A 15,814-nucleotide genomic window follows, 5' to 3' on the forward strand; every position below is an offset into this window, starting at 1 on the left:
ATAAGTGTTCCCAGGACTCAGCCTGCTGTGCCGTCTGCAGAGCATAAACTCCTTCTGTGGGGCCACAGTGTCCAGGCCAAATCACCTCTGCCCAGTGCTTGAACCAGTCCTGCTCCTGACCTCTTTTCATGTGTCCTGGGCTGAGCAGTTCTCTTGATTTGACGAGCATATTCTTTAGCCATCTCTTTAGTCCTCCGAACATGCCAGATGCAGTGCAAGAGGCTTTATATGTCTAAATTGTACTGCCCTCATTTTAAAGATGGGGAAGTGGAGGTTCAGAGAGGAAGGATAGGCTCAACTTTGCATTGCTCATAAGAGAAGGAGAAGGAATTATAACTGAAGAGTTTTTTGACTGTTTCTGCAATGACTTTGCACATCACTGACTTCATCTCTGGTGTTTTGATGTTATGGTTTAGCACAAATGCCATTTATTGGGAGTTTAGCAGATCTCCCCTCTCTCAGGGGTCAAGCAATTGTTTGACTCATATCCCACGGCGGCAGAGTAGCCACTATTGCATTCTCCTTGTTTCCCTTCTTGGAAGCACAGCCATGCTTCCAAAGGCCAAGGGCCTGTGAGGAGGGTGCCTGTGGATGGTGCAGGGCAGCCTCAAGCCCATCCTGCCATCTCTGGGCTGGCAGACCTGTAGGTGCCTCTAGCCTCAGGTCCTACTAGGCAGTGACATGAGGGGGTCCCATTGGGGATGCCATTACCCATCACCTTGCCCACCCTTGATAGTTTCCTCAGTTCCAAGCAAGGTGCAGAACCCTGAGCCAAGCTGGCTGTGTATTTGCTCTGCCAACACTGCCTCACTTTGTGGCTGAGAGGAGGATGTAGGAGGCCCCTGGGGCCTGCTTCTCTTTCAACCATTTGCCAGTGCTTCTCACAGAGACCTTCCTTCTGTGTACCCTAGGGCATCTCCCATGTCTCCCTGATGGGCCCCACTGTACCCGCTTGGGCTGTAGTGGGTGAGGGTGACTCCCTGGCCACCATCTGTGACATGGCAGGAGATGTTGGTCCCCCGGGGAGCGCACACAGCACTCCGCTGAGCCATTTCGCTCTGAGCGGTGGTTTCTCTTCCTACCAGTTTAACACCTTCTCTCCTCTGCCATCTGCCTTGCTTCTGAACACTTGCTGATGGGATCAGGGAGGACAGCACAGGGCCCAGTTATGGTGGGGCCAGCTGTCCTCTTTTTTTATTTTTATTTTTTTATTTTGTATTTTATTTATTTATTTATTTATTTATTTATTTATTTTTGGAGACGGAGTCTCGCTCTGTCGCCCAGGCTGGAGTGCAGTGGCACGATCTCAGCTCACTGCAACCTCTGCCTCCTGGGTTCATGCCATTCTCCTGCCTCAGCCTCCTGAGTAGCTGGGACTACAGGCGCCCGCCACCTCGCCTGGCTAATTTTTTGTATTTTTTAGTAGAGATGGGGTTTCACTGTGTTAGCCAGGATGGTCTCGATCTCCTGACCTTGTGATCCGCCCGTCTCAGCCTCCCAAAGTGCTGGGATTATAGGCTTGAGCCACCGTGCCTGGCAGCTGTCCTCTTGGTACTCGGTCAGGGACAGTGCAGAGCCATAGTGCTCATACAGTCAGATAGGTCTTCACTTTCACATCATGAGGGCTGGAGTATTTGTCAGGGCTGATCTCAGTCTGCCCTGCCCCGCTTCAGTCTCAGTCTCGCTCAGGGTCGTGGCCTGGAGTTGGGAGATTAGAAGTAGAGTGGGAGGAGCCTGCATTCCTTCACCCCTGGGCACCGTGCTGAGCACTTCTGCTGCCCTTCCCTCTTCTCCACACCCCAGGAGCAAAGATAAGTAAAACGCTATGACAGCAGTCACACAGGAGAACAGAGCACCCAGGCCCTGAGGCCCGGGAGGCATCATTCCCAGAGCTGCCAGAGCAGTGGCCCTGGAAAATATGGAAGCAGCTGTCAGCCATGGCCCAGGGCCTGAGCATGTGGTTCTCAGGAAAACTGGGCAGGATGTGTGACGGCAGAAGGTTCTGGCCTCTTCCTGGGAAAAGCCCTTCTAGGTAGCCAGCTTCTGGGGTGCACTCTGTACATCCGAACTCCCCCAGGGCCTGCCCTGTGGTGTATCAGACCAGATATCAGGTCCTGTGACCCAGGACCCCTCCCTAACCTGCCTGTCAGGTCTGTTGCCTCATCTGACTCTTGTTTTCAACAGAGTTTGTCCTCTCACTTCTGGAGAAGATGCAGACACAGGAGATCCTGAGGATACTGCGACTGCCTGAGCTAGGCGACTTAGGCCAGTTTTTCCGCAGCCTCTCGGCCACCACCCTCGTGAGTATGGGTGCCCTGGCCGCCATCCTCGCCTACTGGTTCACTCACCGGCCAAAGGCCTTGCAGCCGCCATGCAACCTCCTGATGCAGTCAGAAGAAGTAGAGGTGAGCAGGGTAGGAGACGTTCCACTGCAGAAAGTAGGGGGCAGAAGACAGGCATCTTGGAAGTTGAAACCAGACTTGTGGCTTATTTGACCTCACATGGCCCAGAGAAGCTCTGTCTCTCCTGGCAGTCAGTCACCTAGCTCTGCAGCAGCCTTGGGCAGGGTCTCCTACCAAGCACTCCTTCTGCCTCTCCCAGCAACTGCCTCTGGACAGAGCCTGACCTGGGCCTTCCACTGGGCCTCTGGTTTGCCTGCTTCTTGGGTAGGAGGGCCTTGGCTCATTGGTATTGCAGTAGGAAGCCTAAGCAGGTTCATGAGGAGCTGCCTGGTAGATTCCCTCCCAGACTCTCCCAGTCTGGTACTGGGACCCAGGATTCAGCCTACCCCTGGCCCTGCTCTCCCTGAGCACGTGGACTCACACATGGTGCCACCAAGGGGAAGATGATACAGGGGCCAGTGGACAAGGGTGTTCTAGGCTAAGCCTGGAAGGACTGGTGAGGTGTGTTTCATTATTAAGTTTATGGAATTTATTTTTGCCTTTTAAAAATTTGCTCCTCTTTAATTCTGTTCATTTGGAATAGATAATGTATTCACGTAGTCCAAAAGAAACAAATGGAATGTACTGAAAAGCTTCTGTCTTCTTTCCTGCTCTCCCAGTTCTCTTTCCCTGAGGCAACCTGCTAATGCTGGGTCCTGGCCATGAGCAGATGTGTAGAGACACTCACCGTGTTTTTACTCATATCCACCACATGCTCTGTTGTGCACCTTGCCTTTTGCTCTTGACAATGCACCTTGGCTATCATAAGCATATTTTGCCTTGTAGGGGGAAGTGCAGGTTGAGGTAGGGGCTGGGATCTTCAGGGCAGTTTTCCAGCAGAAGAATGGTATGTGCAAAGGTGCAGGTGTGTGCTGAGGCACATGGGGCCTTTGTGTGGGATGCTGGGTAGAGGGGCTGGAGATGGGCCGGCCGAGTGCTGTGGAGAATGGCTTTTGGTGACTGGCAGTCCTGGGTTTGAAGCCTGCCTATGCCTCTGAGTTGTATGGCCCTGGGCAGTTTCTTAACTCTCTGAGACTCAGGGCCCTCAGTTGTAAAGGGTGTAATAAAAAGAGCACCTGCTTTCTAAGGTGTGGTAAAGATGGGGTGTGATGACCCAGAGAAGTCACTAAGGACAGCTGTTTTTGGTTAAGCTTGTGATTGTATCACATCTGGAGAGATCAGCAAGGACAGAGCTCTGTGAACTGTGCAGGGACCGGCAGGGGGAACAGCGTGGAGCTATTAGAGGTTTTCAGTAGGGAGAGACATGGCCAGTTTGTGCCATAGAAGGGTGGGTGTGACAGGGGCAAGCGTAAGAAAGCAGCTGCAGGCACATGGGTTGGAGGTGACAGTGGTCTGGATGGTGTCAGAATGGTGAGATGGATGACCCTGGCTCATGTGTAGGGGCCACTGAGTGAGTCACCTTGTGGGTCTGGAAGACAGGATATGGGATGAAGCTAATGCCTCCCTTTCTGGAATGACTGTACCCTCCCTTGCCTCATCCCCCAGGATGAGAAAGCCAGAGTGGCTGCACCAGAGTAGGCAAAGGAGACAGTGATAGGAAACGAGATGGGAGAGGCAAGAGGGGCCCAAATCAGACAGGGCCTGGCAGCATTGACTGTGTCTGCTATGTGGTGAGAAACAATTCAGATCATGTCACTCCCCCTGGCCTAAAACCTTCTTCTGGCTCCCCATTACCTCAACCTCAAGTCTATATTCTTTGCCTTGATCTGCAGCCTCTCTGGCCTCCTCCCCCGATCATTGCCATCTGGAGCTCCATGAATTGCCTACAATTCCCCAAACGCACCTGTGCCTCTTGCCGGTGCATTTGCATGTGATGCTGCCTATGCCCAGGTTGCTGTTCCCTCCTTCTCACTCTGCCTGGCAACGCCTGTGCATCCTTCGAAGCCCAGCTTGGCAGCTGATCGCTAACACACATGCCCAGTTGTTGAGCCTCTTCTGTCCCTGGCATACAGTCTTTCCTTGTACCATATCTAATGCCCAGGTGCCAACTGGGTCTGATTGGATGTGTCCCAGCTTCTCTTGCAAGTCTTAGGTGGGCTTGGTTCTTGAAAGCACTGGCCAAGCAGAACTTTCCGCTCCAAAACAGTTGAGAGCTCCCTGTGGTTTTGAGTTTGGCTGTTTGCTTTCTGGTTCTCACAGATGTGTTTTTCCTTAGACCTGCTGTTCCAAGAGGTGGCAGGTTCTGGCCCAGCCCAGGGTAGCTCGAATAGTGCTTGAAGAAGAGATGGAGCTGTGATACTGGAGAGCTGTGAAACTCTCGCCCCTGGGGAGGGGTGACAGGGTGGAAGGAGAGGAGGCAGGAAAAGGCTGGCTCTTCGCCCTACTCACCAGCACAGAGGGGGTTTGCCACCTTCCCACTCTGCAGCCATGCCTCTTTGGGCCCAGGAACTTGCTGCCTGCCTCTCCTCCCTCATTGCACATGAACATGATTCAGCCTGTCCTCCCTTCCTAGCCTCCTAGGCCTCTGTGTCTGGGACAGAACCTTCAGCACAGTCCTCTAACTCACATCATTACGTGAATCATGGGTGGCAGCCTTCTTAGCTAACACCACACCCAACTGAGCCTTAACTGTGGCATAGCAGTAGATGATGGGATGGGAGATACCTTGGCAGGTTGTTCCTGAATCCAGCCAATACTCCCCACTGTGTTGTATGAATGAGCCATGGGTGTGTATGAACAGTAACTGAAAACTCTGGACATGCTGTATATGCTGACCTGCTGTGTGAATGCTGTATGTGTGTGTGGAGTTTGTATGTAAGGACACTGGTATACCCGGCCTTCATGCATGAGCCAACTATGTTGGAGTGTGGCTACGTGCAGATCGAGTGTGTACAGTCCAGGCGTGTGTAGTCCATGTGTACGTGGGCACACAGATGCCACAGTGCTAACTGCATGCACGGGTTGTACATCTGAGCTGTGTACAGCCTTGTGCATGCTGCGGCCCTCTCCTGGCACCCCTACCTGCCTCAGCCAACTTCTCTGGCCGGTGCTTGGCTTGTAGGACAGTGGCGGGGCACGGCGATCTGTGATTGGGTCTGGCCCTCAGCTACTTACCCACTACTATGATGATGCCCGGACCATGTACCAGGTGTTCCGCCGTGGGCTTAGCATCTCAGGTGAGAAGGGTTGTGGGGGTGTGGAGGGGCTGTGTGACAGGGATTGAGTGGGTGCGAGGATGGGTATGCAAGCATGATACCAGGGACGTGGCTGGTGAGCTATCCCCAGGTTCAGTGGAGAGAAGCTACTCCTGGCCTTCCTCCTACCAGTCAGAGAAGCAGCTGCATTATATGGCTAAAGGGCTGACCTCAGCTTTGTTCCAGCCCCTGGGACAGCTTGACCTTAGGCCATCTCTTGGCCCACACTCTGTACTCCTGGGGAGCCTTGAGCTGTCAGGCCACTGGCTGGCATGGTTCTGAACCTGAACCTCTGAGATGTCTGGGTGCTCTCAGGGTAAGAAGCAAAGAGAGGCAGCCTACCACCTCTTCCCAGTGGCCCCCAGGTGTCTGTATCCTTTGGGTCTGTAACAGGAATCACCACACAAGTTATGGTGGGGACTGGGCACTGCATCATTCCCCATTTCAGACCTCCCTGGTCCCTGGGGTGATGCCATACTTGTGTGCTTTAGGCCCTCTTGGGCTTCAGCAGATTAGACAGGTAGCTGGCAGGGTAGGAGGGAAGTTCACTTGGCCCGTGGACACACTACAGTATGGGATGTCCATCCAGGTTTCTGATGGGCGGATGCAGGTGGCACATCCACTCTGACCCCTCCCTGGCACAAGGCTTTCTTATCTCTCTGCAGGGAATGGGCCCTGTCTTGGTTTCAGGAAGCCCAACCAGCCTTACCAGTGGCTGTCCTACCAGGAGGTGAGTGATAGAGGGGACAGGCCCCACCCTGGCCACCCATACAGATCTGGCACTCAGGGCGGGTAGGGAGGGATGCGGGCACCTGCTGGGTCTCGGAGGGTCATTTATTTCCCTGGCCTGTCTGCCAAACTCCTGGCAACAGCCTTGAAGGGCTTCCAGCATACCTGGGTTGGGAGTCAGGGAGATCCCTCAGATCTATAAGAATCCTGGCCGGGCATGATGGCCCATGCCTGTAATCCTAGCACTTTGGGAGGCCAAGGCGGGTGGATTGCCTGAGCTCAGGAGTTTGAGACCAGCCTGGGCAATGCAGTGAAACCCCGTATCTACTAAAATATGAAAAATTAGCCAGGCGTGGTGGCATGCACCTGTAATCCCAGCTACTCGGGAGGCTGAGACAGGAGAATTGCTTAAACCCGGGAGGCAGAGGTTGCAGTGAGCAGAGATTGTGCTACTGCACTCCAGCCTGGGTGACAGATCGAGACTCCATTTCAAAAAAAAAAAAAAAAAAAAAAAAAAAAAAAAAAAAGATTGGCTCCTGGGGAGCTCCTCCCCCTGTTGAAGAGTCCTTGTTTTCTCATCACTTCCCCACATCTGTGTGTAGGTGGCCGACCGGGCTGAATTTCTGGGGTCTGGACTTCTCCAGCACAATTGTAAAGCGTGCACCGATCAGTTTATTGGTGTTTTTGCACAAAATCGGCCAGAGGTGAGCATCTACCTTGACTGGTTTAGAGGGATTCGTGGGGTAGGGCTTGGCTACCATGGAATAGTCCTGCTTTCACTGTTTGTAGGGCCCAGGACAAAAGAAAAAACAGAGACCCTTGGGCTATGCCACCACTCCTCTTCCCACCCTGGCTCTACCCCTCATCAGCACTGGCCACTCCAGTCACACTCCATCCACACCCCACCCAGCTCTACCAACAGCTGCCCCTTGAGCCAGTGGGGAGGAAAGACCTGAGGAATAGGCTCATGCGGGCCATGGAGCTGTCCTTGGGGCAGTTTGGACATGAAATCCGGGAGTTACAGAATTCCCTGGGACAGGCCTGATCCACAAGGCTGTGGGTAAGCAGACACAACCCATTAACCTCATGGATTCCTTGCCACAGGCATAGGGCTTAGAGCAGGGACCCTGGTTACCTGGGCCTAAGGGCAGGACAGCCCTCTAACTTCCCTCTTTCCCCACCCGCTGCCTTGTGTGTCTCCATAGTGGATCATTGCGGAGCTGGCCTGCTACACATATTCCATGGTGGTGGTCCCGCTCTATGACACGCTGGGCCCTGGAGCTATCCGCTACATCATCAATACCGGTAAGCCCACTGCCACCCCACCCTGCCACTGGCAGCTGGCCCTTAGCCTCCAGCTTCTCAGGTTATGCTGATTGTCTGACACTCGTAAGAGGCACTTTGCTCTCAAAAAACACTAGGGTCTTACACTGTGGGTCCTGAGTTGGCTTCCTGAGTCAAGCTGTCCCCAGTCAGACTTCACCTGTAGGTTCCGTCCACAGGGCTCAGCTGCCAAGAAGGAACCTCTGCAGCACCCTCCACACAGGGTACAACCCTCTGAAGTTCATGACAGCTTTGCACAGATGCAGGGGGGTGGTAAATATCTCAAGCAGACCTGGGATGATGGGGGCCGAACCTGGAACAAAGGGAAGCTTGGAATCTGCTTGAAGAGGTTCCCTGGACTTCTGCCCTTGGTTCCGCCTAGGGCCCATGGCACATTCCTCTGTACATGAGGCCTGTCCTATGTATTTGTTTACACATAAGCTATGGGCGCGCAGCCCATGGAAGTGCTGCCTGGCACATGCTGTCTGCACTCATGGCCTGGGCCCACATGGTCTGACTCTCCTTGATGGCCCCTGCAGCAGACATCAGCACCGTGATTGTGGACAAACCTCAGAAGGCCGTGCTTCTGCTAGAGCATGTGGAGAGGAAGGAGACTCCAGGCCTCAAGCTGATTATCCTCATGGACCCCTTCGAAGAAGCCCTGAAAGAGAGAGGGCAGAAGTGCAGGGTGGTCATTAAGTCCATGCAGGCCGTGGAGGTGAGGGTCTGCTTCTGGGCTGTTTGCTGGGCTACCGCTGGCTGGTCACCAAGTCAGAACTTCTGGTTATCTGTCCCTCTCATGCCCTGGAGTGGCTATTTTGGGCCCTCAGGGTATATCAGTGTCCAGACGGGGCAGGCTTTGCAAGGGCTGGTGGTGGGTGGTGGGGTTGGTGCCCACAGGCATCCTCTGGGAGATAGGCTCTATGGCCGGATCAGTTAATCCAGCCTGGCACTAGGGGCTGACTGGTGGACCGTGGTGCCAGCTTACCTCAGAGGTACTCACGCAGCCTCTGGAGCTTCCTCATTTCCAGCTAGCCTCAGCCTGTCTGTGTCTGAGGACTAGAGACAAGGTCCAGGAGTCTGGGAGAGGTTCTTGCAAACGTGATCCAGACCCCCAGCGGCCAGCAGAACAGATGTTTCTGTGCCTGGCCTCCCCAGAGACATCAGGTTGGTGGCAGTTTGTGGTCTGCTGGGGTGACATAGGACATTCTGGCCTCCAAGGCTTCAGGCCCTGCCCAGCAGCCGCTGACCCCCCACTATGCCCTACTGGATCTAGGCCCCAGGCCCTCCTTCTCCTCCTGCCTCCCTGTGTGCTCCCCACTGTACTGGTAATGCCTATGCATTGTACCCCTCCCTGGCACTGGCAACTGACCTACACTGGCAGCCCCCGCCTGCCCCACCAGCGCTGACTGCTCATCCAGAAGCCTAGTCCACCCAGCTGCTGCATCCTGAGCATGTGCCCAGCTGTGCCAAGAGCACTTTAAGCCCAACGTGCTCACACCCGGATTGCCATCGCACAGTTGGCATGTGCACGCGGCTTAGCCTCTCCCTGGGGCTCAGGCTCCCTGTCTGTAATGTGTGGGGTGGCCTAGAACCTCTAGTCACCCTCCCTGTCTCCCAGGAGCCTCAGGCTTAACGTCTGTCTGAGAAGAGGCCGCTGAGGTCATGTCTGCCATGACCACCTCAGTGACCTCTTTGGAATCTTAAACTCTGGGCTTGGTGCAGGAGTGAGGCCTACTGAGCTGTTTATTCTGATTTTGTGTGTGTGTGTGTGGGGTGTGTGTGTGTGTGTGTGTGTGTATGTATTGTGTGTGTGACAGAGACAGACAGAGGGACAGAAAGAGAGAGAGAGAGAGAACTTTTGAGCATTTAAAAACAACATTTTCTTCTTTCAGGACTGTGGCCAAGAGAATCACCATGCTCCTGTGGTAAGCTAATCCGCCTTCAGGTCTTTACTGAGCAAGATGGTGTGCAGGGCTTGTCCTTACAGAGTCCCTCACTGTGCACAGACCAGCACCTCTGTGTTAATAAGCAACTCCTGTGTGCAAGCCAGGAAATGCCCACTTGGGTGTCCAGGACTTCTGTGGGCCAAGGACCCAGGGAAGGACCTGGAACAGGAGTCAGGTATTTGGGAGGGAGAAAAAAGAGCTGCCAATCCTGGCCACCCTTGGTTCTTCAAGTAACTTATTTGGGAAGTCTTATTTTCTCCCTATGAATATGGCAAACTCTCCAGAAGATGCAGTAGACAGAAGCAGCAACAGAACCAGAAATGGACTCTTGTGCCAAATGGCCTTGTGGCATCTGCTGTCTTTGTTCATCTTTGCTTCGTGAACTTTTCTGTGCGTCATCCCCATGTGATACTTCCTGGGGTTGAGCCACAGTGAGGACAGCTGCCCCTGGGATGGGCCATGTGGGGGTTTTCAACTTTCTAAAAGCCATCTGGTCTCCAGGCCTCCCTCCAGCTCAGTCCTTCCCTCTCCCTTCACACAGGCCTGAGCAGGTCACCCCGGGCTTCCCAGGGCACTGCATGGGTAGCCCCTGGTGTTTGCCCATCTCCCACACATCAGGGCTCAGTCTTAGAGAACCACTCTCCCATCCCTCAGCACCCTTTGTCTCTTGTGCCTCTGCCTGTGCCCAGGCTGGTTTCTCTCCCCAAAACACGCACCCACACTTCATCTGGAGAAATCTTGCTTGCCCTTCCATCTCAACTGTCACCTCCTCTGGGAAACCATCCTCTATGTGCAATCAGACTTGGTGGGCTCCTTCTGGTGACCCCAGACTGTGTGCCCAGTGCCAGGGCAAGGGCTGATGCAGAGCAGCCTTGGTGACACAGTGAGCAGCTCAGTGACCGAGCCACATGTGCTCCCAAGCTTAACCCCAGATACTTGGGAGAACATGGGAAGGAGGGAGAAAACTGGGTCACATCCACTAGAAAGGTCAGAGCTTTGATAGAGACTGATTGAGTCTCTTTGATTGAGACGTGGCCACTGCAACCCAATCCCACCTAGGATAATTCAGCCCAGACTGAAGTAGGGGAGGCGGTGGGACCTGATGTGAAGTTGGTGGGACAGATTAGTGTTCACACCCCAGTTAGGTTTCCTCAGCTTCTTTTTCTTTTTCCTGAGCGCTCACCTGCCCACCTTTCTGAGTGCAGCACACAGGAGCATGCAGGCATGCCCAACACATGCTGGCACCCACATACAGCATACACATGGGCCTGGCTGGTGGGGGAGCTCAGGCATCTTGGGCCCTGGCTGGCCACACTGGGTCTCCCTAACACACTCCTCTTCTCACCCCTGCAGCCCCCACAGCCTGATGACCTCTCCATTGTGTGTTTCACAAGCGGCACGACAGGTAAGCAGAGGCACGCAGATCCCCAGCCACGGCTACCTGCACCCTTCCCTGGTGGCCTAGCAGGTGACTGCTGGAGTCTTTGATGCCCTGTTTGAAATGGGCTGAGCCTTGTCTGGTGCCTGGCTCTAGACACTGGGTCCCTCCTGCACCTCCCAGTGCCCGGCATAAGAGTGGCCAGATGGACAGTGTGCATTGGGACGTCTAGTGTGAGAGCTTGGCACCTCCCAGAGCTGAGTCAGCAGAGTCATGGGCAGCTGGATCATGTGCTGAGGGAGGTCCTTTCTCACTGGGGTCATTTCTCTCTGGGAAACAGGTCTCACTCCCCTGCTTTCTGCCTCTACCTGGCCTTTGTGTTGGGGACTGGGGAGAGAGTGTGAGGTTTGGCGTCTGAGAGCCTTGGTTTGAGTCCTATCTCTGCCGCTTGCTGGGGGACTGTGAGCCAGTCATTTAACTTCTCTGCCACCAGTGTCCCCAGTTTCTCATCTGCCATGAGGGTGGCTAAAGGTGCCAAGTGGGAGATGGGACAGTGTGTGAAAGGACAATACAGATGCTCCACAGGCTGGAGCTGGTGTGCCATGAGCAAGGCTGTCAGGCAAAGCACACAAGCAGAAATGACACCCTCTGTGCTCGGAGTTGACAGAGGAGCACACACATCAACAGTGGCAGGAAAAATCAAGGAAGGCTTCCTGGGGGAGGCAGAATGTGCAAGGGGCACAGCACAGGCACAACCCTCTGCATTTCTATAGCATGCTATCCACCGTTTCTCTGCACCACTGGGGCCTCAGCACAGCCTGTGAGGTGAGCAGGATTGTCACCAAGCCTGCTCGCTCCAAGGGGACACCGTCAGCAAGTAGAAGCACCAAGACTTGTGCCCTGTTCTCATAATTCCCAGGCCAGGGCCCTTCCCAGTGCTGCCTTTCCATCTCATTTGATGACGTGGATGTCACTTGCCTTGCCCTGAATGGGCAGGAAGTCCCCAGCCTTCTTATTCCAAACTGAGGATTGGCCCATCTTGATGACAGCTCTCAGTGGGCAGTGAACTGGGGCTCTGCATGCCTTCTGCAGATGCAGCCTCTAAGGCATTTGGCAGATCTGTGACCAGCCCTATAACCAGGATTATTCATGTCAGTGGATCATGATAAACACGCTTTATTGAATATCGATTTTTACCAGTAACTCATATGGGTTCAAGGATTTCCACCATATTCTACTAAACTCTGTCAGAAAAATAACAACACAGCCCTTCCTCCCCAGAGGCTGACATCCAGAGCCAACCCAGAATTCAAAAATGCCCTTCAGGTTTATGTTGCTTTTTAAAGAGCACTTTCCAATGTCTTTTTGTCTTGAGTTTTACAATGTGAATTTTTGCTGACATGGTTTTGGGGAGCAGGTCACTGCTGTGGCCTTACCTTTGGACCTGCCTTCAAAGTGTGCCTTCAGGCTTTTAACAGGTCACTTGGTCATAAACATCACCCTTGGATCTGGAGAAAAACTTCATGATGCAGAAATGTGCTGTTGCCTGGCTGGGGAGGGCAGACATCCTGTCCAGTGCTTTTCCAGACTGTAGGAAGCTAAGCTATCCTGCTCAAGCTCTGTGTGGCGGAAGCAGAATGTGTGGGCCTCGAAACACAGGCTGTGACTTACTTTCCCAGACTTCCCACTCCAAAGCTATGGCTGGTGCCTGGGCAGAGCTGGGGGAGTGAGCAGGGCTCTGGCCTGATATCACCCTGCCTGGCTGTGCACTTGGATTTCCTTGGCTTTAGGCTAAGCCCGTGCTATGCCTCTTGTACTCATCCTCTTGTCAGGCACATCAGCCTTGTGTGTCCTCAGCGTCACAGCCCAGATACAGCTTCCCTTAAATGTAAGCTAAATGTCCTGGCTCCCAGCCTCATCAAGGGCCACATTGTTCTTTTCGTGGGGAAAGATGGAAAATACAATCTGAACCTGACACTTGGCCCATGATTCTGGTGGAATCATTCCAGGAAGATTTCCTTCTTGGCATGCAGTGGAAAAATCTGTGGAGATTCCTAGAATAAGTCCGTACTTTGAAGTCCCTATCCAGGCCAAGAAGGTCTGGGAGGTGGTGAGAGCTTGTGGTCTTCCTGTACCCAGTGATGGCTGAGGGGTGGGCATGTGGTTTGCTATTCATTTCAAAATAACTGTTAGCTGAACTGGAATCTGAACCCACTCCCACATCTGAAAAAAAAGACAATATGTGGGTGTAGCACAGCCCAGTTTGGGAAATTGGGTCCCTTGAATGATAGTTAGGATGTTTTATCCTTATGAGCTCATATACCTTGTCTTCACAGTGAAGAAAATACAGTGTTTTTTAAAAACATAACTTCCAGTCTATGTGTTTTTAGCAGTCTTTTTCTAATTCATCTATACTTATTCATTCAGCTCCTTTTTGTGAGTACCCACTACGCATCAGACCTAGCATTAGGGGCTGAGGGCATAGGGATGAAGAAGACATAGGTTTGCACCCATGAACTCCCAGCTTGTGTCATCAGGCAGTTACAATATGGTGTGGTCGCTGCCTTGAGGTCTGCATCCCTGGTGCATGGGGTACCCGGCCACTGAGAGGTGAGTACAGCAGGACAGAAAGGATTTTCAGAGGAAGTCAGTCTAAGCAGAGTCCTGAAGGATCGGTAGCTGTAAAAGCCAGGGAAGGGCATTCCCGGCAGGAGAAAGAGCATGTGCGGAGGCATTGTGGTAGCACGGAACACGCTGCTTTGAGGGAGTTTTGAGAGGAAAAGAGAGGGCCCCAGGCAGGGCTTGAGGGCACGAGCTTGAGGGAGATGATGGGACAGGAGTTCCCAATAGAGGTCCGGCAGGAGGGGTTGGAGAGGCTAGAGGAGAACAGGATCTGTCAGCATCATCTGTGGCTAAGTTGTAACTGGAGGATGTCACCATGAAATGACCTGCTGGTGCTCTTGACAAAGATTGGTCCTCCCAGCACTTTGGGAGGCCGAGGTGGCTGGATCACGAGGTCAGGAGATCGAGCCCATCCTGACTAACATGGTGAAACTCCATCTGTACTGAAAATACAAAAAATTAAGTGAGTGTGGTGGCGGGCACCTGTAGTCCCAGCTACCCGGGAGCAGAGGCAGGAGAATCGCTTGAACCCGGGAGGCGGAGGTTGCAGTGAGCCGAAATTGCGCCACTCCAGTCTGGGCAACAGAGCGAGACTCCATCTCAAAAAAAAAAAAAAAAAAAAAGAGTGGTCCTGGGGCATGGGGTGGAAGACTTGGTTGCTGTGGACTGAGGACTGAGGAGTGAATGGGAAGTAAAGATATTGATTCAGTACAAGCATGTGTGTACTTCTTTCAAGAAGCTTGGCCATGCCACCAAAAGGCATGCTCCATCATGTTCATAGCAACACTATTTGTAACAGTCAAAATCTGGAAGTAATTCAAATGCTTATTTGCTTACAGTAGAACATTATGTCACAATGTTGAACAAAAGAAACCAGGCACAAAAGATTGTATGATTTCTTTCATATAAAATTATAAAACATCATAAATTACCCTGTGGTTTTACAAATCAGGATAGGGGATGTCTTCTGGGATAATGGCACCCTGGAAGGGTGATACGGGAGCCTCTGGGACGCTGGTGATGTTCTATATCTTGATCTGGGTGCTGGTTGTACAGCCAAGTTCACTTTGGAAAACTCCATTGACCTTTACACTTATTTGGGCACTTGTCCATGTGTGTATTATACTTGAGGAGAAGGTTGGTGGGTTTCTTTTTTAATAGTTGACCATGAAGATATGGCAGAGAGTGAGATTGGCAGCTGGTGGAGTCAAGGGCTTTTGGGGAGGTTTGTTGCTCCTCTGGAGATCCTGAAATTGTTTCTTATGGCTGAGAAGGGGCCACTGGAGACAGAGGAAAGGAAGAGGATGCTCAAGCACCAAAGTCCCCGAAGCTTTGGTGTGGGTTGGGGAGAGAGGAGGCCTCCAAGCACCAGGGAGGAGATGCTAGGAAGGAAGGGGTAAGAGCAGAGTCTGGGAGGCCAGGACGATGTGGGGAATCCTCTGACGGCTTCTGCCTCCTTTGTGGAGTGAGAGTCAGAGTCCTGGCTGAGGGTGAGAGGAGTCTAAAGGGGGCATGTGTTGACAGTTTCTGGGAAGAGAGCCCCTCTGGGACAGAGGCTATGAGCCTCAGGGGCTGTGCTGTGGAGGGAGCGGGAAGGTTGGCAGCTGGATTGACTTGGTGGGGTTTTCAGAATGGGATCCTTAGGGAGCCCCAAGAGCTGAAGCACTTGACGGGAGAGTGCCTGAAGGGAGGGACACGGGAGTTAGCGTGGGAGGATGGGAGGAAGGGATGAGAGGGAAGATAGGAGGGGAGGTGCCACAGGTCTGGAGTCATATGAAAGTGTCTCAAAGCATGAGGGATCAATTCTAAGCACTGGCTATGGGCCTGGGAGGCTGAGGGGGTGGAGGCCATTCAAATTGGGGCATCCCTTCTGTTCCGAGGATGCCCATGAAAGCCCAGGCATCTGCAGTCATTTAGCTGAGCATGTAAATGCCCATCAGCCCCAGAACTGTGGCTACTCAGAGGTGGGCTTTCTGGGGAAAATGTTCACCATGACCTATTTGTTTTGTGCTATTTGGTTCAAGACCTGTATGAATGTAGACATAAAATTACATCTCAGCACTCCTGCTGTATAGCTTTAGAATTACTTAACCTCTGTTAAGCTTGTTTTCTTGGGTATTAGATGAATACACTTAACTTACTGCGTAGAGTTGTTTCAAGAAATAACTGATTTACCATGTATGAAGTTCCCAGCACAGTGCCAGCATTAGTGGGTGT

General features: G+C 52.8%; 1 protein-coding gene across 7 annotated transcripts in view; it reads left to right on the forward strand.

Moving 5' to 3' along the window:
- The window catches only part of ACSL6 (acyl-CoA synthetase long chain family member 6), a 58,269-nt gene that overhangs the window by 15,600 nt on the left and 26,855 nt on the right, over nucleotides 1-15,814 (forward strand). For 6 of the 7 annotated variants that reach the window (XM_023196705.1, XM_023196657.1, XM_023196648.1 and 3 more), the window contains exons 2-9: nucleotides 2,185-2,405; nucleotides 5,464-5,578; nucleotides 6,262-6,326; nucleotides 6,928-7,029; nucleotides 7,531-7,630; nucleotides 8,188-8,366; nucleotides 9,544-9,576; nucleotides 10,951-11,002. In XM_023196705.1, the coding sequence (XP_023052473.1) occupies nucleotides 2,185-2,405; nucleotides 5,464-5,578; nucleotides 6,262-6,326; nucleotides 6,928-7,029; nucleotides 7,531-7,630; nucleotides 8,188-8,366; nucleotides 9,544-9,576; nucleotides 10,951-11,002 (867 nt within the window). Of the gene's footprint in view, nucleotides 1-1,763; nucleotides 2,033-2,184; nucleotides 2,406-5,463; nucleotides 5,579-6,261; nucleotides 6,327-6,927; nucleotides 7,030-7,530; nucleotides 7,631-8,187; nucleotides 8,367-9,543; nucleotides 9,577-10,950; nucleotides 11,003-15,814 lie in introns of those variants that run through there. The other variant, XM_023196676.1, reaches the window with a different exon arrangement.

Source organism: Piliocolobus tephrosceles, chromosome 4 (genome assembly GCF_002776525.5).
Source record: "Piliocolobus tephrosceles isolate RC106 chromosome 4, ASM277652v3, whole genome shotgun sequence".
Taxonomy (NCBI): domain Eukaryota; kingdom Metazoa; phylum Chordata; class Mammalia; order Primates; family Cercopithecidae; genus Piliocolobus; species Piliocolobus tephrosceles.